At 37.0% G+C, this 26,529-nt stretch overlaps 1 protein-coding gene across 2 annotated transcripts; it reads left to right on the forward strand.

Annotated features, from left to right (window-relative positions):
* The first annotated feature begins 460 nt into the window (after positions 1 to 460).
* Positions 461 to 23,561, forward strand: LOC106055571 (protein krueppel-like). Of its 2 annotated transcripts, none has more exons than XM_056016164.1 (6): positions 461 to 590; positions 12,200 to 12,306; positions 13,366 to 13,704; positions 21,438 to 21,714; positions 22,473 to 22,628; positions 23,165 to 23,561. In XM_056016164.1, the coding sequence occupies exons 2-6, from the start codon at positions 12,213 to 12,215 to the stop codon at positions 23,499 to 23,501; spliced, it is 1,203 nt and encodes a 400-aa protein (XP_055872139.1). In that variant the 5' UTR covers positions 461 to 590; positions 12,200 to 12,212; the 3' UTR covers positions 23,502 to 23,561. The 2 variants fall into 2 exon arrangements, with proteins under 2 accessions (XP_055872139.1, XP_055872138.1); XM_056016163.1 differs by lacking the exon at positions 461 to 590 and adding an exon at positions 5,311 to 5,685.
* The last annotated feature ends 2,968 nt before the right edge of the window (positions 23,562 to 26,529 follow it).

Consider the following 26,529-nt stretch of genomic DNA (forward strand, 5'->3'; position numbering starts at 1 on the left):
CTTACAAATGTGCTACTTTGAGTATCGAGACAGTCATTGAATGACAGGATGTTATTTACTGCTGGACTCCCTCTAATCTAGCTTCACTATCTTTAACTACTCACTTCTCTTTCCCACACTCAGACCTTCTGACGAGTCAGCGGTTCTCGCGCTAAGTGCTTTCCACCTCGGGTGGTGAGTCTTTTTAAAATTTTTGTTAGCGTATTAAAACAGCAACGAAAACTAAAAAAACTTAACCTGAAACAATCTTAATAAACGAAACGAAAAAAAAAAAAAAAATAAAAATTATTTTTTTTTTAAGCATTCTGATTCTTTGCAATGTCCAAACTTCAAATTCGGTTCATGATAACAATATTTTTAGAACCACGGCCCTATTAGTTATTAGCCAAATGAAAGAAAAGGGGAAAATCCGGAAGGTGGATTAGGATTGTGTGAAAGTAAGATATTCAGTTTGGAGCTAGAAGTAGACTCTTGGGGGGCGAAGTGTAGAGAGATGTGTCAGAAACTTCTGCTGGTTCCCAGGCAACTATTCGGCATCAGATTTGTAATTAATTCAAGTGATTTTTTTTATTGGAATAGATTTTTAGCCGGTAAAGTTATTTTTAGACATATTATTTTTAATTTCACTTTATTATTTTTTTTTAAATCATGTTTCAGGTGTTAGTTTAGAAATGAAGATTAATACTCCTGGTCCAAACCTCTTTCAAGACGGTGGGGATGTAGGGGGCCAGGGTTCAAACCCGGGACCATTGAGACGACATTCCAGATCGCTTAACGCTGGACGAGGCAGCCAGTTTGCACACCAAGCAAAGTCTTAAATATTTTTGCTATTTGTACAGGAAGTATTCAAATATCTAATGCCATGGACATATATATTTATGTCTATGTCTAATGCTTTATGCTCATTTTTGTTTCAATTCAATTATAAAAAAAAAAAAATCACAGTCACGGTGTAATGAAAGAACTGGGGCATGATGGGTGGGCACTCGAAGTGGTTAAACTTCAATGGACGGATGCTGTGTGTTGAAATTGGATCTTTAAATAAGAAAGTACACACAATATTATAGGACCTCAAGGATGACACCAAAGTATGTGCATGCTTTGGGGGCAGTGGCGTAGCTAGGGTAAGGGAGAGGAGGGGGGAATTTGAAAATCCCACCTGGCCCCACTTGAGGGGGGCAGCAAATAAATGTTCAAAATTGTTGGGTTTTTTTTTTACATTAAATATTAAATATTACGCAAAAGGCATTGAGCCCCCACAGAGGTCTAGCCCCGGGCCCCCAAATGATGGCAAATTCCTAGTTACGCCACTGTTTGGGGGAAAAAAACATACACCACCACCTCCATTGCAATAAATCTGGAAAATGCTTTAATAGTAAATTGTTATGCTTTGTTGGCTTATGGCTGAGTTATGGTCTATTAGTCACATTTCTGTTTTATTTTTTTAGTATTATCATTAGTTTGTTAACACTTATTGATGTGAATGATTTATCCATTTACTTTTTTTGGCAGTGACTTCCCTTTCTTTCGAGCTCTATTTCTATCATTTCAAAGTACATTGGGTAAAGATGACCACCTGAAGTCCAGGTCGTGGTCAACAGCCACCTGGCCGGTCATCCTTATCTCCGGATGTTGCGTCACGGAAATTGTTTGTTTTACGGCTGGAGTGGACAAAAGGCGGTCGTAAAGGGAGAGTCCACTAACTGGACAAGAAGCGCTTAAGATGTCGTGCTATACGTCATGTAAACAGTGAGGTGTATAAGTTCTCCTCCTCTCCCCCTTTTTTCTTCTCTTTCGCTTGAAGATTACAGACAATCCTATACATCAGTACCTCCTTTTATTGTTAGTTGGTAAGCATACATACATAAGAATATAGGGCACCGTGATCTCTATCTATCTATCTATCTATCTATCTATCTATCTATCTATCTATCTATCTATCTATCTATCTATCTATCTATCTATCTATCTATCTATCTATCTATCTATCTATCTATCTATCTATCTATCTATCTATCTATCTATTTTTTAAACCTTTGAGTTTTAAAGTACATTTAAATATTTCAATTATTACCCAATATAGATTGTGAACCGTAGTCCACAGAAACAGATGACTTTTACATAATCTGTCCTATAGGTCTGAAAGGGAAACTTTACTTTGTACAACTAATGTAAATTGGATATTGTCAATGTAACTCATGTTCAAATCCAGACTCATCGCCTCAAGGCAGAGCAGAAAATTTCTCCCAGATACCCCCTCCCACCACAAGTCCACAAAAGTGATTGGACCATAGTGCACTATTCGAATGTACATATGTATTAGAACATAGATATTTAAATGCTACAATAACAATTCATAGTGATAGCAACTTCATTTATATAAGGCAATAACCAAATCTAATGTACAATGTATTCTCAATGTGCTTGAGTCGACTTGCATCTATATAGCTCTTGTCGTATCTCTAAAAACATGTTATCGACATTGTCATGGATTATAAAGGGCTGATATTATATTTTTTTTTTTGTCTCATCCTACACTATACGTGTATTTCCTCTACAGAGCTATCGATACTATTGGGACCCGACTGACAGGACCGCTAGTTGCCGTCAACTCTTACTGATAAGGCATAGGTAACGTTGGAGGGGGAGGGGGTGTCTGTCGTGTGGTGTGGTCAAATGTCAACACGGTCCCGTTAAACAGCTGGAAGAGTGGACACAGACTTGGTGGTCATAGCATGGTCAGCTCGATATCTCGTCTAGTACCCTAAAAGACAACAACTTTGGCGCCGATCAAGTTGTCTGCTCCGTGGTAGACCCACTCACCAGTCAGGACGAAGCAGAACGGGACGAAGAAGATTTGACGTCTAAATGTTTTTGTTTACAAATTAGATTATTAGTTGTAAAATGGACGAAGATGTCGCAAATGTAAAGTATAAACCTTGTTTAGGACGTAGATTAAGACTCTGTGTTGACAGTGACATGAACGAACTCTCGGGTTTCTGAAACACATGCAAACGACCTCATGTTTACGACTTTCACAGCTCTACAAATAGATGCTCGTCTAAGTAGTAGGGTCTGCGCTCTGGGCTGTGTTTAAGGAGGTCCAACAATGGCCGCTGCTCTTTCCTGACGTCACCCAGAAAGTTTGGGCGAGGACATAATAGTTTTCCTTTGGAAGGGAATTCCGAAACACGTGACACATATATTTAAAATACAAACAAAACACGTCAAGAAATATATCCTTGAACTTGCATCCTTGACATTGACATAGACAAGCTGTCTAACAAACTAACAAATTGAGGCATAATCAACATAAATAAATAAATGGCAATGTCTTCGATTCCAAAGATTAAAGATGAGTGCATTGCTACATATGTCTACTCAAACCCAGTTGCTAGCTTCATATTTTCCCACACCTAATGCCTGGGAGTTTAATTGAGGCATGATCAACACAAACGAATTATATGTGTGTGTGTGTTTAAGCATAGGCGGTTGCTCGTTGTGCTGGCCATATGACATATAGATATTACTATTCCAATGATAAGCATTTAGATCTAGACTTAGAAGACAATGCGCACAATTTGTCTGAACATTAATTTATTAAACTCTTGAATCACTAAAGCCTTACTATCGGAAATTCCCGAAGTGAAAGAAGTCCTTTCACCTTCAAGAATGCGAACTTTAAAAATAAATATAATGGTCAAACTTTCCACTTGTGGCCAACGAGTGGGTCATTTTTTTTTCTCTGCGATATCATCTGATATCATCATCTGTTAAATTTCTAGGAAAGTCATTAGAGCCATTTTTAAGATCAGCGTCCGCCCACCCTCCATGAAGGAGGGACTTGAATAGAGGTATTGTAAAAAAATGTTTCTTTAATGTTGAATTTTATATAAAAAAAAATACTTTAAAACAACAACAATACCTAATTTATACATGTTATAGAACAATTTTCCTAGAAATTTGTCAGCTGATGTCTATCGTTGAGAATACCATTCCTAGCTCCCTGGCCTCACTGGAAAGACTCTAGCTTGGCTGTTATTATTTTTCCAAGAAAAAAGGAGATAGATTTAAATTTGACTACAGAACTCGAAAATATCGATCTTGAACGTACTAAACGTCTTCGGGTATTTCCGCATTCCTTGAAAGGATGAATAATGTTCAGGAACATTTGCGCACCATCTTCCAAGTCTAGATCTAAAGTCCTATCATTGAAATACTGTAAAGTGTAGTAGATCTAGACATTCGCTTAGCCAGAATTCTTTCTCAGAAGGGCGGGGGGGGGGGGGGGACGCAGGCTATAATACGTTGTAATGTTTCTTTTATCTAATATTTATTAGTTATTAAAAGTAAAGCAATCGCTCTATAAGATGTATAAAGGAGGGATTGTCTTTTTGAAAAAAGTATTTTAAATATTTATTTCTTACTGAAAAAAAAAAGTTTATGTGATCGAAGAGCTTGTAGAAAAATGGCAAGGGGCTGAAGGGGTGTGCGTGTATTTCCTCTACCGCACATTTCGAGGGGCAAAAGTGTATAATATTTAAAGGCACATTTAGACAATATTTCAGCTACGACTTACACTTGGTCAGTTAAAGTGGAGAATGATGACATGTTATCAACTCCAAATTTCCATCAAGGTTATCATTTCTGGACCAAGCTGTGAACACATTGACGACATTGTGGACTCGGGGTGGGCGTAATGTGGGTACAGCTCTAAGGAGTGGTTGTGATTTCTTATCTACAAATAGTCTATCGACGTGTTTATCCAAGCGTGACGACGCAAGCAGACCATTCCAGTAACACATCTTACCTCCCCCCCCCTCTCTCCAGGGCTCTTCCGCCTCAATATGATTATTTGCTTTTCGCCACTCCTTTTTTGAGAACCCGAGCTGATCTACTGCCCAGTAGAGCAAGTGTCTGGCACGGACTCGCACCTGGAGGGAACCGATGACAGGTTTACCGCGACTGGAAGTCAGGTCAGTCCCCGCCTTCCGAGCCCTAGCTCCTCCCACGTCTTTACGCCAGGGCTGTTATCATTGGCTCCCCCTTTCTGAAACACCACAAAAGGGAGGTAAGTCATCGCTGTAACCAAACTTCTCTCCCCCCTCACTTTGCCCTCAAAAATAAAATGTGTTCCTAAAGAAAGAAAATACAATATTTATATAAATTATTCACCCTCATGCTTTGCTAGCTCCACCCACTTTAGGGACCTATCCAATAGTTACAAAAGCCCATCGTTTAGTGGTCAAACTAATCCGCATATAAATACCAAATTTCTACGGTACAAAAAAATTCTTAACCAAACTTTACTGTTGTCATTATTTCAATACCTGTATATAGAGACAAATACTTACTGCTTAAATACATTGGGCTGTCATATGGTCTTTTGCTCAAGATAGTATATCTGAATATTAACATATAGCTTTTTCGCGTCCTTATAAATGTGTATGTGTGTGTGATTCTCGAGAGGACCCCAAGTTTCGCAGAACACGTGAAGTCACTTGAAATACTCGCTGCTAAAAAAAAATCCAAGTCCATCAAAAGGGAAGTTATTCAGGAAACTATGAGAGATAGGACAATCTAGTTGTAGGCAGACGTCAACCTTCTCTACGTAGCCTGGACTGTCACCAGGAGCTCGCCGTGTACGGATTACTGATTTGTTTGTTGTTGTGTTTTGACTCGAAGGTAAGAGAAGGTCATTTTAAAATAAAATCTATTCATCATTTGATTACATTGGCTGTCATTATGGTTTCAGATTAGGAAGATAGTTCTCTTTCTCTCTCTTTCTCTTCAATGTAGATATATATATAAAAGGCCTGCAATTCATAAACAAAGTTTAAAAACCTTCGCGCATTCCCATTTTTTCCTATAAACACAATATGTCTAGTACGTATATAACATTTCGTATAATAGCACACGACGTATAATATAACATTAGGTATAATATAACATGATGTATATATAATATAGTAATAATATAATATAACATTACGTATAATCACTATACAGCTAGAACATCCATCTCATTTTATTTTTCTTACTAAACCACACATGAATTTAGTTTTTAAATGTCTTACATTAAACTCCCAAGTTTGTATTAAATTTTAAGTCAAGTCTTTGATAAATTTTAAGTCAAGTCTTGGATACATTTTAATTCAAGTCTTGGATAAATTTTTAAGTCAAGTATTTTATAAAATTCTAAATCAAGTATTGTATAAAATTCTAAATCAAGTATTGTATTAAATTTTAAGTCAAGTATTTTATACAATTTTAAGTCCAGTTTTTTATACAGTTTTAAGTCCAGTATTTTATAAAATTCTAAGTCAAGTATTTTATAAAATTCTTAGTCAAGTATGTATTAAATTTTAAGTCAACTATGTATTAAATTTTAAGTCAAGTATGTATTAAATTTTAAGTCAAGTATTTTATAAAATTCTTAGTCAAGTATGTATTAAATTTTAAGTCAACTATGTATTAAATTTTAAGTCAAGTATGGTATTAAATTTTAAGTCAAGTATGGTATTAAATTTTAAGTCAAGTATTTTATAAATTCTAAGTCAAGTATTTTATAAATTCCAAGTCAAGTATTTTATAAATTCCAAGTCAAGTATTTTATAAATTCCAAGTCAAGTCTTGTATTAGTCAGTAGCCTACGTCTCCAGGTCACTTGTCACCGAGAAGTACAGAACTTAGAAAGCGCTGCTCGTGTGTGTGTGTGTGTGTTTCCTATCCTGTTGCTGTTCATGTTTACACCTCTCTCTTGTTTAGGTACTAATGCTGAGGTGGACAATTATAGTCAATCGGAATTTACATTGGTTAGGACCAAGAAAATTATTTCATCTTAAACTCCTTGTCAAGTCTGGCATTAAACTCCAAGTTTTATGTTTAACTCCAAGTCTTGTATTAAACTCTTGCGTTGTATATAAAATAGCATGCGTTATACACAGAGTAGCGCCAAGCTACAATAGGATCACCTTATTAAGACTGAGTTCAGTCAGTGAGTTGAACAGTGATTTCCGTTTCCATTGTGTGTGTGTGTCTGTAGAACTAAGGCATGGAACATAGTTGTTGTTAGACCACAGATAGATTTTGAGTTTAAGTGGAAAAAAACATACAATGTAATAAACCTTTCATTTTGTAGTCTAAAAACTGAGGAAGACAAAAAAAAATCATTTTTAAAACAACCCACTTATATGTTCCCTCTAAATTGCACAATGTCTATAGGCGCTATAGAGTAAGGGGGGGGGGGAGGCCCCCTCTAAGCTACTATTGACTGTTAAAGGTAGCTGATTAATTGTATCTTAATTATTTTTTTTTTCAAGAAGTGGAATGCATGTAATTTTAACTCACTAGATTTATTATAGGTAGCACAAGTTATAGTTTAGGGCCCTCAAGATATATTTAGCATTGATATATAATCTATGGATTTAGAAGGGTCCCATATATCAAATAGTTGATTTTCAATTGTAAATAAGGCACATTTACAAGATATATTTTTTTTGAATCAGCAATCAATGAGATCTAACTTGCATATTTATGAGATTCCTCCATCCTGCTCAAATTATTGTTTGATGTTCATGTCTAGTCCAGTGTTTCTCAAACTTTTTCTTTAACGGAACACTTTGCACCTTCCGAGTATTTAGTGGAACATTTTGCCAATATTATTAAAGAGATTAATTCAGGTGTAGGCCTACTAGTTAATTGTACCAGTAGTTCGTGGAACAGGCCTCGCGGAACACTAGGGTTCCTCAGAACACAATTTGGGAAACACTGGTTCAATGTATACGTTTTTTTTTGTTTCTATTTTATTTTGAAATAATTGTGTATAGCATTCTTATCGCACTTTGATTCAATCACTTCCGTCGACATTGGGAGGGGCGGGGGGGGGGGGTAGTAACTTGTTGGTTTCAGTGCGCTTAGCAAGCGAACACAATCTCAGCTCGAGTCGGGATTCGAACTCAACATCTCTTGATAGGTAGCCAAGCGGTTATGCCACAATGTATGCCTTGTTTCCTACGAGAGTGTGAAAGTACTATGCTTGATATATGCCGTGTGTTTATTGTTTGACTAGATTGGAATTGATTCGTTCTAACAATGCTGTGTATGTGGTCAGCTACATTACGACATTGACAGGGGCACTTTAACTGAGGACATCAACTCGCTCGGCGTTTGCATCAAGTGTTTAGTGAATTTGTGTTCTGTTGTGACACTTCAAAATGTCTGTACAGCTATTTGTGTGGGGTTTTTTTTTCAACTGCTGTCAACTGCAATACCATAAGTGATGACCCTTTGTTTAGTGCTGATGTAATGAATATATGACTTTTTAAAACGTAGATTTTGTGTCAAGTCTGGATAAAAAAAAATTGATACTTCATTGATCTATGAATGTGACAACAGAAGTTCTAGCCATGCAACAGGGACAAGGGTGGGTGAAAAGGTGAACCAATGTTCCGGAAAGTCGTTATCTTGTTTCTGTTTGTCTGTCGCTCAATTGGGAATCCAGTTTCACGCGTCGCTTTCATTATACTCTTAAGTGGAACGGCTGCTCTCGTGGTCTTCATTTCTAAAAAAACTTACTGAAAAAAAACACACATACAAACAAATGCACATACATATGAACCATTTTTAACTAAGAAAAACTATCATTCAAGGGAGGCAATTAACTAAATCTGTTTGGTATTCTGCAGTATTTCATAAAAATCAACGAATTCGTAAATAATAGTCACACTATAGAGTTGAGAGTATTTTCTATTTTTGATTTGTTTTATTATCAGCATTCTTGTGTGAACTGAAAATTTATGATGGTCACTACTTAAAATCTCTACTCTTTCGCGCTCTCTCTCTCTCACACACACACACAAACATTTATATTTTAATCCTAACTCTTTATCACCTCATCTCCCTTCCCTTTTCTGGATTTCATTCTCTGTTCTATTTATCCATCTTTCTCCCCCCCCCCCCTTCTCTCTCTCTCTCTCAATCCCTCAATGTAGTCTATCTGTACGTCTAAAAAGGCAATGACCTCACGCGAACAGAGCGCGCATAGTTTCAGCATTGCTATGGCGATTTGTTGTGACATGACTTCTGTATTGCTAGTCCGCATGCTGCCATCCACGAGTCCAGTAGAGGTCAAGCGGTCAGCAGACAGTTTTCTAAAACAAACACACATACAAGACAGATACTACAAAAACTAGACTAACGTAGCAGAAGAGCAAACTTGCATATTTATGTCAATCATGATTTACACTGATGACGTAATGAGGCAGGATTTCACCCACCCTTCCCCGGAGAATTAATTACAAGACCTACGTAGTTCTCAGCCAAATTAATTAGGACCAGAGGTGTAGTGAGCAAAACGTGCGCCCGGGTCAAAGTACTTTATTGTCGCCCCCCCCCCTCCCATTTTTCATGAACATCACATAGAAATATAAATGAGGGTTACGCCCGGGGCATTATGCCCCCCCCCCTCACTACGCATTTTAAAACTAAAATAAAAAAAGACTATCATATCAAAATAATAATAGTCATGACGTTACGCACCAGTACGGCGTACCGGCACCGGCGTACCGGCACCTTTTTCAATGTGGGGAAAAAGTTTATTACTTTACTTGCATTTTAATGTTTATTATTAATGTATTAGTAGTTAAAAACTAGGCCATCCATCACTGAGTACAGGCACCTATTTTTTTTTTTTTACACAACAAAAATTTAAAAAAATCCCTTCTAATAGTAAACTCTCCGTGATCTGTCATTACTTGTCAGACGTATGTATTTGTTTCCTTCGTCTCTATACTTTAGGGTTCAATTTTTCTTGATCTAAATAACTAACCAGGTAAAATGTTGTTTTTTAAAGTCAATTTGCATTAATTGTCTTGAATCAACCATGTAGTTAATTATTAATAGATCTACACTAACAATTTATACATGTGTTCGATTGGAAATATTTTAAACTTTTTTTTTGTCAGGCGCAATTTTCATTTTTTTAGCATGCTCAGTGCGGTCTGGTCCAATCAATTTTATGGATCAGGCGAGGGGGGCGGGAGCTAACTGGGATAAAGATTCCGTGCTTTCTTTTTCAAAAGTTCATGTTTGAATTTGAGTTCCAACCTCCATGGTAAAAGGCCGACGTACTAGCCACTGAGCTATTTAAGTACTTTAAAAAAAAAATTAGGCTAGTAGAATATTACCACTTAAAAAAGTTTAGCGAACGACATAATTCTTTACACAAGGTTTATCTCGTCTAAGCTTAGTACATTTTCTATATAGCCAAAAACAAAATAAATTAATTACGACTAATTGATTAACTAATGGTCATGTTCAATGAATAATTGTGCAAAGTTTCAACTTGATCTGAGAATAGGACGTGGGAGATATAACTGTTAAAGATTCCCCCTCCCCCCAGATAGAGAGTGGATAAAAGGAATCACTAATGAAGAAAAATAATGTCAGATGACTCTCCATAGAAGAAGCCGAGCTATGTTGGGTAAGAAGTGACATCTAAACAAATAATCTTTGAGGGTTTTAATTTTAGTTTGTTTCGTTTCCACTAGTTGGTTTTCTTTTTCGTTACATTTTTCTCTCTATGGAAATTGTCCAAAATAACAATATACCCCATTGTTATATCAACCGAGGGGATAATAACTGACCTCACAATCACCTTCAAGGCCCTTAATATTCCTAGGAACATCCTCGTTGCCTGTCAGAGGGCGGTACTGCTGCAGACCTGCCACATCACCCGAAAATTCCGCAGTGGAAACTGTTAAAATGACTACGATGAATTTTGTTTCTCTTTAGCGAAACTCGACTCTGGCAGCGCCAGAGAATGACTACTCGTTCGTTAATAATAATAATAATACACTTTATATTATACGTCCATTTTGAGGAGTGATTTTAACCGTCGAACTGTTAGTCCCTAATAACGTTATAACGTATGGTCAGGGGTCTTCATGCTAACTCAACGCTAGAACCACTGCTTCAAAAGTGTGTGTGGACAGAGTTGGGGGGGGGGGGGGTCATGGTGCAACGACCTGCCATCAGACGTGCTGTCAATCAAAGACAGCATAAACAAAACAAACGACTGCTCGCATTCTAATGTCTGACTTGTAGACTATAACCCTCCCCTCCCAGCGCCCTCCTAGACCTTCACATTTTATTCCACTATTCAATTACAGTGGCGTAGCTTGGGATTTGGGGGCCCGGGATGTGTGTGACCTTTTTAGGGGCCCCTGTATTTTGACATTTGTAATCATGACAGGAGATAATGTACTTAATAAATATATGTCCGATTGGTACACTGTATATAGGTAAAATTAAAAAGAAAATCATTTTAATGAATACCATTGTTTATTGGCAAGATAATACACAAGTGACAGATCTCAATTCATTTCGCATCACGTCGTGCTTTCTGTACAGCAAAGGTCAAAGGTCATCTTTAACATCGACGCTGTCTAGTAGTTTGACTCCACGTGAATAGCAAGATTACATGGCAGTGGTGTACTATTTAATACTTAATATAAAAAAAAATTTAGGGCATTAATTTGAATTGCCCCCTCTCCCCACCCTAGCTACGCCACTGATGGCTGCGCGCTGGACTGTCGTTCAGATTTATCGATGATTCCGGGTTCAAACCCTGCCCGCTCCCATCCCCCGTCGTCCTGCGAGAGGTTTGGACTAGGAAGTAAACTATCTTGAACTCTGAAGGAACATCCGAAACATGAAAAACATTTTACAAACAAAAACATTTTACTGACCTATATACTATAAGAATATATGTGTACGGGTTGTGTGGAGTAGCATAAACCGCTTGGTTATCTCACAAGGAGGCTTGAGATCAAATCTCTATGTAGACTAGAAATTTCTAAGTGAGATTTGACACGAGCTGAGTTGTGTTAGTAAAACGCTCAAAGGCATCACAGAAACTTTCTCCCAGACACCCCCCATCCCCCAGCAGGCACTCAAGAGATTGAGTGTACTGATCATACACAAGCATGAAAGACGCGCTATACGAAACCAATACAATTATATTTAAATATGCCAGAACTTAATGATGATCATTTTGTCCTCATTTTGTAATAAGCTTGACAGGGAAAAAGTAAAATGCTTTAAAACTTTTTTTTTTCAAATATTTAAAATACGAAGTTTTTTTTTTTTTGTTTTTTTTTGACGGATCTCTAAATATGCTGCTATATTTGTCTCACAGGCTCAGAGCTTCAATGATGCCAATCTACCCACGACCCCTCTCCCTGGTGTTGTCACCAGCACCATCGCCGCCCACACCTGTCGGCTTTCTGCCGAGTTACATTTTGGGTAAGTTTCTGCATATCAGGCAGGCATGTTGGTGTGGAAGGTTCCCCTTTTTTTTTTAAACAACTTGTCCTCGACCTTGGACATACAACGTTATTGCACCAGTGTGTGTGTGTGTGTGAGAGAGAGAGAGAGAGAGAACGCTTATCCACTATGGAAGGTTATCATTTTTCATTTGTATGGACATGAACGCTTCATCTAAATAAGTATTTCTCTGTGTTAACAAAAATAATAATTAAAAAATAATGACGAAACAAACATTATAATAGAACTGAGATTGAAAGCCTGTAGATATTTGTTAATAAAAAGTCTAGTTTGTCTTCGTTTAAATACAAGAATGTGTAATAAATAGGCTACACCAACTATGCATACAGATCAACATGGTCTGGTCTGAGCTGCATCGCAAAGCAGAAGATACACACCTCTACCCCTTCTCCACTAAAAGATACTGAGTATTAACAAATAAGAATGATAATAATCTTTATTATCCATGTGGAAATTTGTATTACAATGTGTGTATTACACTAGACAAAATATTATAAGTATAGAAAAATACAAATACCAAAATATACATTCACACCGGGCTCTCTCATAATATAAATGCGAAAAGTTTATATCATAGTTACATTTATTTAATGATTTGATTGCCATGCGAACAAAAGAGTTTCTGTGTCTGTTTGTCTTTGCTATCGGTGTCTTGTATTAACCTAAGCGAGATGATATATCAACCTAGAATAGACAGACGTTACTAAGTCACAATTAAGTCACTAAAGACTCACAGCTGGCTGATGGTGCATGTCAAGCCAATAATTTATGTAACTGAGGGTTACGGTCCAGGTCACCAAAATATGTTGGTGCAAACAGAGCAGGTTAGAAATGTAAGTAGCACGCTCGCTACCTCTATAAGAGATATACATCTACTGTTCAGCTACCACGATCATGTACTTAATAGAATATCAATACGTCTGTCAACACTACCCTGTCCAGGCATGTTACGCGTGATAGATCATCGCGAGTGCGAGCGCGCTCATTAATATTCATATTTTGTGTGTGTGTTCACAGGAGAGAACTACCTGACTTCTGTCTCCAGCCCAAACAGCCTGCCATATTACCTCCCCTCGCTCTTGCCATACGGATCACTCTGCTCCACTGCCACGTGGGGGGCCCAGGCCCAGCTGCAAGACTCACGCTCCGGGGATGAGCACGCCCTGACGCCCTCTCCGCTCAGGAACCACTGGCCTGTCACATCCTCAGGGAGGCCCTTTCTCTGGGAGAGGAGCCCGCTTGCCGGCGTGTCGACGGACCCACGATTAGGATTGCCAAGCAGACGTATCACTTACGACACGCGCTACGTGCAACACGTCGCTCCAAGCCCGAATGATACAAGTGACAGCAGTCCAGGTAAGACTCCAATTGTTAATCTATGTAAAGTAAAGGGGATTTACAAACTTAAGTTAATAAAAGTTATCTTTTTGTTTCCATTGTGACTTTTACATTCTTGATGCAATGAAATACCCCAGTGTTTCCCAAACTGTGTTCCGCGGGACCCTTGAATTCCGCGAGGCCTGAATAATTAACTAGTAGTACATTAATCTCTCTAAAAAAAAATAAGCCAAGTGTTCCGCTAACTACTCAGAATGTTCGAAGTGTTCCGTTAAGGAAAAAGTTTGTGAGATATGTTCTGTGTTATAAACGAACTAGCTTACATATTTTGTTTTCTTTGCAGTGCTAAACTGTGCACTCAAATCTTGAGATGCTTTTTAAAATGCATAGCTTGTCAACTCTTTCGTTTTAGACACCGGATGCAACAAAAATTCTATTTGTGAGAATCCTACTTAGTCGATATTCAAATATTTTGCTTAAAGTTACAATTTCAATAGTATTGTTTCTAAGGTTCTACCTAATTATGTTCTTAGTGACTTAGCAATAAAAAAAAAAATCTAGGGGGGTGTGGGGTGTGATTATAAACATTAATTAATTTTTGACTCTCAACACCATCATATCTATATTTGCTTTAGGTTTCGAGAGTACATTCTGGTCTCGCCGTATAAAAATGACGTCATTAACAATCCGTTAATGCTGACCAATGGAGTATAACGCTTTAACAACTTTCACACTTTATTAGCTGTCCGTCTCGTAACACGGATGGGAGGGGGGGGGGAATCATGATAGATGCGCAAGACGGGATACAGCTCCATCCCCCCCCCCCCTCACAGGGAACCTAGTGTCAATCCGTTTCGCGTCTGGACTGGCTCACTAAAGCCAGATAGAACATCATGGGTTTTTTTTTCCCCCTCCCATCTTATCATTTGCTGTGGGGGGAAAAAATGAAGTGAGTCGCTCGTCGTATGACTCCAGACTATTTAAATCTCCTAGGGACAGAACAGTGTCTGACGCTTGCTTCACACCTAAGGGACACAACAGACGGTAATATTCCTATCATTTTCACGATTATCTTTCCCTGCTAGCTAATGTTGCGTGATTTCTTCCCAGAAGTGTTTTAGTGTCTCTAGTTAGAGAGAATTGCTTGTATTAATTGGGGGGAGAGGGGAAGGCTATGACATCATTCTGGTAAAGATCGTATCGTGTCATCATCATTTAATTATTTTGGACTAATTCAAAAGATAAAACAATGAAATACTACAGACCTCAAAATTGCACAATTTACATGATGACAAAATAGGACAAATACATGAAGTAAGATACTCTTCAGTGTATTAAAACATTCCGCCTAATTCCAACCCTTTTATTAGAAAGGACTTCCAGGCTATCTGTAAAACTAAATAAGAAGTTAAGCAATCTAGGATGAATTTGAAAAGGATATATGGACTCCTAGCTTGCAGTAGATATAGGCCTAGCTTTATGGTCTATAGAATTACAAAGCTTATATCAACTCTGTCTGTCTGTCTGGACCAATGCTTGTACACGTTATTTCTCCCACACCCAATCTCGGAGCAATTTGAAAGTTGGCACAATTATTTATTGTACCTAACTAAACAAAAAATCAATAAAGAAAAATTGTTTATTCATTATTGGTAATTATTTGTTTGGTACCGTATCGCTCGTATCTCCTTTATACTTTGTGTAGAAAATTAGGTCGTCGCTTAAAAGTTTGAAACCTTTTGTTTTTCATTAGTATTTCGCTGTCACAGTAGTTAGTGTGTAGGCATGAGGAGAGTTAAGCCCTCGAGTTCGAAATCGTACAACTTTTTAATAAAATAAAAAGGCGATCACGGTAACCTTCACCTCTTTCTCCCTTCCCCATTTCCAACTGATCCATACAAGTCATAATATTGCGCATAGCTAAAAGTATGAAATAGGGCTAAACAAAAACGTTACAAATAGTTATAATTGCATAGATTTATTGTTAGTCCAGATCGATTACAAATTTAATTACAAGACTGATTCGAACTAATTGATACATTTACACTTTTTAAATTTTTTTTTTATTTTATATTTTAGTCTTACAGTTATATAATGTTTACAATGTATACAACTCCCAACTCCCGTAATTAAAAACTATTTTTAGAAATGAGCTTTATAAAATAATGGTTTCACATGGGATACTTGTTACTTGTATAGCAGAGATTAGATAGATAGATAGATAGATAGATAGATAGATAGATAGATAGATAGTTTATCTTATCTTATATAATACAGACGTTACTTCAAAAAAGAAGATGATTATGTCCTACGCGTCATGCATTTAGTCATGCATATTAACCAATGACTTAAATTCTGCCAAGTCACTGGTTTTCCTGGCTAGCTCAGGCAACCCATTCCATGCTCTAATAGCACTAGGGAAGAAGGAGTATTTGTACAAATTTGTTCTAGCATATGGGATGAGGAATGTGTTTACTGCGTGATACATAGATAGATTGGTATATAGATTGATAGTTTACTGGGTTGCATCCTTTTCCGAGTTCCTTTTAACACCAGCGAATGGGATATCTCTTGGGTGATAGTAACATAGCCTACAAAGCTGCTTTCAGTAATGATTCTCTTATTCATTTCTTTTTTTTTTTTTTATTGAAACGGTTTTCCGTTAAATCTTCGTATGCTTTGTGTAATTGGAAATGTAAGGGACGAATGACTCGCTTACGGTGCTCCGAGCAGCCATGTTATGTATTTTCTTCTCCCTGACAGCGATAGCCAAGTTACATAACTCTTGGTGCAGACGGTGCAGACGATTAAGTTTAAGACTGATGCCAACTCTCACTCGTACTCAAGACTTAAAAACATGAATCTTAAAAACGAATGTAGAGGAGTAAAATGGATACATTGTATAGTATTAAATCTTGTGATATTAACAAAAATGGATACACTGTATAGAATTAAATCGTGTGACATAAAAAAAGTAAATTAGTCTTATCGTTCAGATAGATTTTCATATGTTATGCACAAGGTATTGTATCCTAATATGCATTATAGATTTCTTCGGCATATTCCTTTATTGCATTTAATGCCAATCTCAGCTATTAAAATTGTCTTTTTCTTATCTTTTTTTCTTATTTGAGTACTTGAGTACTCTTATTTGAGTGACCTGATGTGTTTCTTATTCAAACAGGGACTGATTTTTATGATGTCCTCAGTTCGCACCTAACACGATCTTTTGTCATCTGGCGCCAGTGTCATCCAGTGTCATCGTAGTCAAGTCTAGTGACAAGATCGGGGGGGGGGGGGCTGGAAAGGAAGGGGGGGGGGAGGGGGAGATTGACAGTCTGGGAAGAGTTTATATGAGCTCTAATTCTTTCGTCTAGTGTTGCTGTTATTGCCAATTAAACATGTAGCCTGCAAGGCAGCCAAAAAGCTTCATGTTTAGCTAAAACTAATACACGACTTAATTCAACATGATCGGGTTTACTAAGTTGACTTTATGCCAATATTTCCTTCCAGATTCCCTTCACGGAAAACAAAACAACAATGTGACAACAAAAAAATAATGCTGAATACTTTTGTTTTATCTCCCTAAGTGGTTAACAAAAAAACCTGCTTATTCGGTGGACTTTCTCAGACTTTATTTCATTCTCATACTAGTTTATCTTTTGACTCTCTCATACAATTCTCATGTCAGAGTCGAAAGGGAAAAGCAATAAAAAAAAATGTGCCTAACAATCATGTTTGGTGTACACGCGAGGACTGGGCAATGAATTCTACATATCCATATCATCAGACATCATTTTGGAGATTTGTAGAGTTGGGTTCAGTCTCCCAGAATTTCTCAGGCCGATGGTTTCACACATTCATTTCTGCTGTTTGTTTCGTTTTCTTCTCATCACTTGCTATTTCTCTCTAATCTTTTTTTTTTTCAGGTCCATGTTTTTTATAAGATAAACGTGTATATTAACCCCATTTTTAACACAAAGACAGTATGATAAGGGGTACAAGGGGGGAAAAAAGGAGGTTACAGGGAAATTGCAAAAAAAATGGGCTGAGTGCATAAACAATTGTGAAGGCAGTTCTAATCTAAAGAACTAATCTTTTAAAAAAAGTGTTTCGTATGAATTCTTCAGTGCAATATTTTCTGTCTGTCCACAAAATACGACAACTTATCTGCTACATAATATCTACACGAAGATAATGGTCACATGTTTTTTTACTTTTCTTTTTTTTTATCATTGTAAAACTATGGGAACAAAAATCACATGGTGTGGGGTATTTCATAGAAGCTTGATAACCTTGAGAGAGACAAAAAAAAAACACAACTATTTAAAATGTCGTCTCATGCAGAAGTGGTTTGTTAGATGGATGTCTGTACTCGAAAAAGTCATGATAGTGCCAACAAGACATGATATAAAAACAAACGCAAAGACTGGTTGATTATCGTCGTTGGCATTTCCTCTTTCAATTTCAGAATAACCTTCACCTACAAGCAACCACTTAGGTGAAAAAAACATCAACTATCACCAACATCTAACCTCCCAACATCATTAAAAAGACATGCATAAATACAAGCTGAAGACTATGTGAAAATGTAAAATGTAATATTAAAATAACTCTAATCCGAAATAAAACAAAAAAACTTTGTATTTAAAACAAATAAACAAAACCTAAAACGGACACAAGAGCCCCACTTTGATACCCTCAGCTTTTGTTTTCTTTTCTTTGTATTTCACAATGTGTTATTAAACATTTATCAATTTCACATATCTGAGCCAAATTTTTTTACACCTATAAAAATGTCGAAATATTTAATCATTTAAGTATTTAAATAAAATGTCTTAACATTTCTAAGTATATAAGTATTTAAATAAAATGTCTTAACATTTCTAAGTATATAAGTATTTAAATAAAATGTCATGTATTCTTTATAATCAGTCCGTTAGATTTATTCAAATACTTATTATATTACTTGTAAACTTTATGTGATTTATTTTTTATAGACATTTTAGCAAAGAAAAAGTGAGGACCTAAATTTTGGAGAATAAAATGTAAAAGCCGCATCTAACAGCGCCACGAAAAAGAAGCGCAGTTGGCAGCACATTCTTACTTTACTTTTTAACCCAGATTTTTTTTTTAAGTACGCGGACTTGGATAAAACAGAGAAATAGTTGAGAAACTGCTCTCTTTTGTTAAACAAGTCAAATAGTGTTTTATAATAATTATTTTTTAACTCAGTTTTGTTTAAATTGTATATTTTTTAATTTTTTTTTTCTGGTCGTTGTTTTTCTTCTTCTAGTCTTTGTTCACAAGGCTAAACTAGACTTAAAGAGTTGATTCTAGCTGGTGGGCAACTCTACAGCAATCTCGCAGTTTTCGTTTTCCATGACACTTTAGGCGTTGACTACAGCTACATTATGGTTTATTAATTTAATCTGAAATACAGTAAAAACCAAGCGTTATGTGTGTATAAATATTTACATAGACTCTATATCATTTTAAAACGTCTGTAACAACTAAATTTGTTGATACAGCTTTTAACTTTTATATAGTATTGAGAATCAGACAATTGACCAGCACAGGCAACTGTAACCATGACATTCGCGTTCTGGCCGTGACGTTCTATCAACTTCCGCTGTCCAGCCTGACTACTATGTACGAAATTATTGCTTTACTTTCCGACCAACTTCGAACCTCACAATTCTATCCTTGAAGAAGGAATTGTAAACATATCAAGTATTAATAATAATAATAATAATAATAATAACCTAGGTCGCCATAACCAAGTTGCAAAGTTAATACACCAACACCTGGCTTTGACGTACAAATTGATCGATAAGGACACTCCCCCTTATTATAAATACTCTCCGCAAGAGGTTCTCGAGTCTACTGATCATCTGCTGTACTGGGATAGGCCTATTCTGACCGACAAAACGGTAGATTTCAATCGCCCGGATCTGCTGTTCATCGATAAAAAAGAAAAAACCGCTACCATTATCGATATCGCCGTACCACTGTCTCATAATTTAAGAAAAACTGAGATAGAAAAACAAAGAAAATATGGGAACCTAGGCTTGGAGATTAAGCGTCTATGGAAATTGTCCAAAATAACAATATACCCCATTGTTATATCAACCGAGGGGATAATAACAACTGACCTCACAGACACCTTCAAGGCCCTTAACATTCCTAGGAAAATCTTCGTTGCCTGTCAGAGGGCGGTACTGCTGCAGACCTGCCACATCACCAGAAAATTCCTCAGTGGAAACTGTTAAAGGGACTACGATGAATTTTGTTTCTCTTTGGCGAAACTCGACCCTGGCAGCGCCAGAGAATGACTACTCGTTCATTTCTAACATAATAATAATCTTTATTATCCGTAAGGAAATTTGTCTTACAATTTGTGCATTACACCAAACAAAAAAACACTATAACTATAAGAAAGAAATTCTCCGCGAATTTAAAGAGGAGTTACTGCTGACCTAAGACTTGAGACCAAGAAGTGACCTACCAGTACATATCTTAGTCTACTATAAGGTCTCCACCGTGGAATGCTGTAGCAGCAGATCATAATGAACTCTTTTAAAAACCTGTACGTGTATAATATTTCTAATATATGTTTTGTTGGCTATAGAAAAGGAAGGATGTTGATGTGTGTTTTATATAGGTTGCACCACTCGGTGTTTGGGAGTAACATCCCCTGTAACTGTTGTTGTCAACCAAGATGGCGTAAGATTTAACAGCTGATTTGGTGTCTATAGTCTATAGTGACTATAGCTTATACCTAGAGTTTTATTATTATTCGTTCATGTTAATCAACAATCTTAGTCTACTATAAGGTCTCCACCGTGGAATGCTGTAGCAGCAGATCTTAATGAACTCTTTTAAAAATCTGTACGTGTATAATATTATTAACGATGTCTGATTAAATTGTCTGATTCTTCGGAAAGATGGTCTGCATTATACATAGTACGAATTCCATTATATAATTCAATATAAATATAGAAACAGAAGGAGAAATGAGAGCCTAAATCGAGCACCGGAGGACAACGGCTATGTCTCTATGTCTGCGCTATGTAGGTCTCAGCTTGCTGGGATTGGGTGGCCACGTGAAATACTGCACTTCTTCGCACTCGGTAAAAAGCCTGTATAGTTATATTACTTATGTATATTAAATATAAAATTGTCCGCCATATTCTTTCAACAGGGGTTACACATACCCTGATACTTACTATCAAATAAAGATAGTGAAGAATCAATACCAAGTGAAGAATCAATACCAAGTGAAGAAACAATACCAAGTGAAGAATCAATACCAAGTGAAGAATCAATACGAAGTGAAGAATCAATACCAAGTGAAGAATCAATACCAAGTGAAGAATCAATACCAAGTGAAGAATCAATACATAGTTTCCGTTTCAGACCTTTCATCTGTGGGGCAGATGATGTTAGAGTTGGGTAAACTCAGGGGAGTCCTAAAAATCCCGAAATTCAAAAGCCCAGTCATCACCGAGATTCGAACCCAGGACTCCAGGCTCGGAAGCCAAGCCAAGCCACCCACCACCCCCAATCAAAGTCTAATTCCGTCCTTATTCCCATTATAAATAAATCGTTTTCAGAACGACGTCAATTCGTATATTATAGCAGATTTGAACATCCTGACGCACCCCTTCCAGCGAGGGTGTTTTACTAGATTTCCATTGATCAAATGTTTCGTTTCACTGGTAATAATTTTTTACTTTTCAATATTTCAGATACAGTGGCCGAAACCAAGCCTAAAAAGAGGCGCTTCGATTTTTCGAGGTTGGCGGAGTCAGCCACCAGCGATCTAGAAGGATGCCAGTCCCCCGAGGTAGTGACGCCGCCCACCAATCAGATTCAGATCATAAGTCACGTGATGGGACTGGAAGAAAACATCCGGCTGCTGAGAGAGAACTACCGCCAGGTGATGAGCGCGGGCGCCTTGGTGGATACACCCTTAAGACACCCCCAGTGCACTGGGGAAAAACTGAAAATCAGGAGGCCTAGAAGGTAAATCAAGATTTTGTATCGGTGGTTCCCGTTCTGTGGCCTGTGATTCTCTATCTTGATATAGATTTCTACGTATGATACATTATAGAAACAATCTAACACAGGGCTGGTTCTTAGATAATTAGAGGCCCTAGGCGAAGAGAATAGTGTGGCCCCCAAATGAAATTGGAAAACAAAAATAATCAATAAATTAAAAAACCAACCCTGTGTCTATATCTAAATCAATAAATAAGTTGAATCCATATAGCGCTGATTCCGGAAATGCGCTTCATAGTCGATTCATGATCACCAGACTTAGAAATGTTTCGACATTTCACCAAAAGGAAGAAAAAATGGTCTTCCAACATAGTCATCTTCTTTTTTGAAGTAATGTCTGTATTATATAAGATATTTAGTCTACCAAGTAGATCTCAACATTCGTGAGTAAAGCTTTAGTCATGGATCTAGGCTAGTAGACATAGAGCCATAGAGTTCTGCTATGTTTGAGATTTCATCCATGCTTAATTTGCCTATGCCAGCTTGATATATACAAAATTTACAAATAAAAATCTAAGATTCTATTACTTCACTTTTTAAAAACATTTTACAGCATATAAATTTACATTATCATCTAATCATGCAAAATTGTCATACCAAGATTACACTGAATGTTGTGTCGAACAAAGCTAGGTATGCGGTCATATACCTTTGGCCACTACTAGTGGATACTTCTCCTCTTCCATTACAAATAGCCCTGTATTCATATTTAATGCTTCTAGAACCAAGAAAGAATTTATCTGCAAGTACTGTGGCCGCCAGTTTAGCAAGAGTTACAACCTGTTGATCCACGAGAGGACGCACACGGACGAGAGGCCGTACCCTTGTGAGATTTGCAACAAAGCTTTCAGGAGGCAGGATCATTTGCGTGACCACCGGTCAGTACCAATATTTATCATATATCTTTTAAAAATTATGCTAATGTAGTGTTTAATATACATCCTAAAATCAACTAACTGTGAATAGGTTCATCTGTAGAGAGCTTAGTCTTCAGCGAACGTGGCAGCTTTTGTTTGTAAATGTAAAAATCTTGCAGGAAAAAAAAGAAAAGCATCCTCCCATTCACCCCCCCCCCCCAAAGGGATTTTTACGAAGTCTATGAGTGGCTTAAGGATCAATATGAACTCAATTAGGGTTTTACAAGGGTGTCATGTGGCCAGCACAACGACCAACCACCTTTTCTTACCCAATTTATGTCAGAGTTGGGTGGACTCAGGGGCATTCCGAAAATCCGGAAGCTCAAAATCTAGATTCGAACCACATTTCGAAAACCAGGAACTTTTCCCACTCAGCCCTTAGCCCCGATATTTCTATATATGTAATATTAATGTCTTTCCTCCTGGTGTCGTTGGTAGCAAAATGCATTCATGCCTCATTTGTATTCTTACTGGTTCACTTTGTGTGTTTCTGACAGATACATCCATTCAAAAGAAAAGCCTTTTAAGTGCGACATATGTGGCAAAGGTTTTTGTCAGTCCAGAACTTTGGCAGGGCACAAGGCCACTCACGGTTCAGGCCATGATTACGTCACAGAGAGGAAGGCATTCAGCACTCAGCGCCTGCACTCTGCGACATTCGCATCCAATGAGCAGCAGCCTGTTGAGGAAATGAAATCCATTGAGTTGGCGATCAAGACGGAGCCCGTGCAGTTGCCAACTCCAGATACTAAACTGTCTCAAACGAAAAGCTTCACGATGGATACAATCCTGAGCACCGTGGACAGCAAGGCCATATTATCCAATCATGGATAATCCAATCATAGATAACCCAATCATGGATAATCCAGCCAAAGATAGTCCAAACATGGATAATCTAATCATGGATAATATGCGAAGCTACTTTAGATCTGATTGAATCATGAATATGACTAGATCATACTTAACATTGGTCGCTAACATTCATTAATGACACTGTCAGCACTAGAGAGTCACCAAGCTCCTAAGTAACTTGCCCAGACATCTCCGCATGTGTCTCCAGCGCTCGCCTTTAGGCCTAAATCTTTCTAGTTTGATTGAAGACACAGAGTTTCGCCCTGATTTCTCTTAGACACAGAGACAGACGTGTATCTTTCCATTCTATGTTGCCTTTGTTAGCAATTAATATGCAGAAGTAGCAATTCCTATAAAATACTCTTTGATGGTCAATCCTTAACTTGAATGAGAATGACTCGCTGGTTTGTTTTCATGTGTTTCTCATCACGAGGGTGTGTTTTATTGATGTGATATTTTAAATGTAAAATATTTTGTGTCAAAATAATGTTTTTTTTTTATTCTTTTGTCTTTGATTTACATTGCATAGTTTTTAAACAATTGTCCTTCCTATAAAAATGTATTATACTAACTAAAAATTAACCCGCTTCTCAGTATTATATTAATCTTGTTTGACTTTAGAATAGTATTCTATACTATGCTATGTTTTAATGTATAAAGCTCCCCCGCTTTTTTTTATGACTGTGTTTCTAAACCTAAGAAACTATTCATTAATGATGTATCTGTGAGACTAACTTGATTACTTATATGTGCCATTCGAGACATTAACTTTTTTTCATTAACTGACCATTGACACGTATGCTTACTTAACAATTGACAATAATTGTTTAGAACTTTTTAAAAATTGTATAAATGTAAATAAAACATTAAAATGCATGATAAATTTGTATAAAAATATATTCAAAACCGGCATCCGTCTAGGCAAGGAGCAAAGAATGTCGATGACGCTGTCAGCTAAAACTGTATGCCCAGCCTGGATAGCTATTAATACATACACACATTCCTCACTTTGTAACATAGCACTGACCTATATGACATGTATATAAACTTATGCTAACATGCTGTTTTTCAACGTTATGATGTTACTAATGAAGTCCTCCATATTGGATTGCCTTGATTCAGTGGATCAGAAGTCAATACGTTTCTATGTTCATATTTTGTGCCTGCTTGTACAGATATATATTGAAATAAATACAAATAAATCATTAAAAATATAACAACTCTGGGTTGACATCTGGTGCACTTGCACTTGCTGAATAGTATTTTTTTACGATGTACCACAAAGTTCAATCAAACAACAAAAATTTTTTGTCATAATTTTAATTAGAAATAGCGATTATGCATAAAACACAAAACCATAACTTACAAATAAAAAAAAAAGATAAAATGTTCAGAAAACTAGTCGCATGTATGGGTCACATTGTAAAGAAAAATACATGCAAGTGTTCCTTCTTTCCCTGGGGCCATTAGAGCTTAGAAAATGTAGCCTGAATCAGACAGGAAATCTAACGAGTTTAAGTATACTAGGTAATCAGAAAGATAAAGTCACATTTCTTATTGCATATACAATATTCGTGCAAGTGTTCCTTCTTTACCAGTGCCATTAGAGTTTTGAAAGAGTAGCCTGAATCAGCCCGGGAAGCTAACTTGTCAGTACTAGGTAACATGCACGACTAGATAACACATGGATACGCTTAGGACGTAATTATCTTATGTTTTGAAGGAACGTCAGTCATGTATAAGATAATATAAATAGTATGCTAGTGGTCATTTACTTTGGTCAGTTCGATAGAGAACAGTTGACCACATCAGCACACGGCGCTTGGTGAGCTACTTCAGGTGTAATCTGAATTCTGGCAGCTTCTGGTTTCTTATCTACTTATCTTATATAATACAGACGTTACTTCAAAGGAAGAGTTGGAAGTGTCCACATAAATGTAACCGGCAACAGGCTGTTTAGGGTTAAAGTTATCTGTTACCCCAAAGCAAGCGACTGATGTCAACAGAATAGTTTCTTAGTATTTTACTTAATCATTGTTGTTCAGGCCTTGTCAAAGTGATGCTTTAAAATTGTCAACATTTGTCCACGGACCCCTAAATGAAAAAGCTACATAAATATATATTTAAAACAACCATCATTTTTCATTTGTTTATTAGGATTATACTTTGTATAAAGGTAATACTTATAGCATGATCAGTGCGCTGTAGTTCAATCTCTGTTGTGGACCAGTTGGGGGGGGGGTATCTGGAATAAGGCTTCTCAGCAAACACAACTCTATTCTAGATCTAGATATAACTATAATACATAGAAAGTAGACTTGTGACACTTGTTATGAAGATCTAGATGATTTCTAGATCTAGTCCACATGTTCATGATAGTTCTATTCATGAATCATACAATCTAGAATAATGTAGATCTACAGGCTACAACAACATGAGATAGATCTAGATCTAGTCAAATGAAATATCTATATTTTTCTTCTATCTCGAGTCGGGATTCGAGCTTAACCCCCCCCTCCCTCGTTAGGTGGCTAGGCGGTTTGAGCCTCCCAGGCACTCATCCCACATCCTTTAGGGTAAAACATTGTCATTCAAAAAGTTAGAACCAAAATATCATGAACAGTAATGAAATGACATTCATCAGACAAATGTTGAAGTGACCACATAAGAATCGTTGGTATCGGGAAGTGAATCGAAGACGGCAGCTGTTGAAAACGAATGAATTGTCCCGTCTTTTTGGTTTGTTCTAAAAAAAGGAATTTAAAAAGTTTGGGGCATCTTTGTAGCAGGCCCTTGTGACAAGTCAACACATGCAATCACATACCAAGGTCAAAAGGCAAGCGAAAAAAAGAAAACTAAAATGAATACATTGCTACATTGAAAATCTATTTAGTGAAAGCAAAAGAACAATCCATACCAGTACCCAGACCGCCTGCTACAGTTCATCATTACACCTTCTTGAACTAGCGTCCATTCCCCAGCATTAAATGGATGTCTGAGGAAACATAGA

Source organism: Biomphalaria glabrata, chromosome 17 (assembly GCF_947242115.1).
Source record: "Biomphalaria glabrata chromosome 17, xgBioGlab47.1, whole genome shotgun sequence".
Classification (NCBI taxonomy): Eukaryota; Metazoa; Mollusca; class Gastropoda; family Planorbidae; genus Biomphalaria; species Biomphalaria glabrata.

Bases quoted from the DNA above. Each gene is read 5' to 3' on its own strand.
- LOC106055571 (XM_056016164.1), top strand. From the start codon at position 12,213: ATGATGCCAATCTACCCACGACCCCTCTCCCTGGTGTTGTCACCAGCA. The intron at 13,705-21,437 runs GTAAGACTCCAA...TCAATATTTCAG, and splicing joins TACAAGTGACAGCAGTCCAG to ATACAGTGGCCGAAACCAAG. The intron at 22,629-23,164 runs GTCAGTACCAAT...TGTTTCTGACAG, and splicing joins GATCATTTGCGTGACCACCG to ATACATCCATTCAAAAGAAA.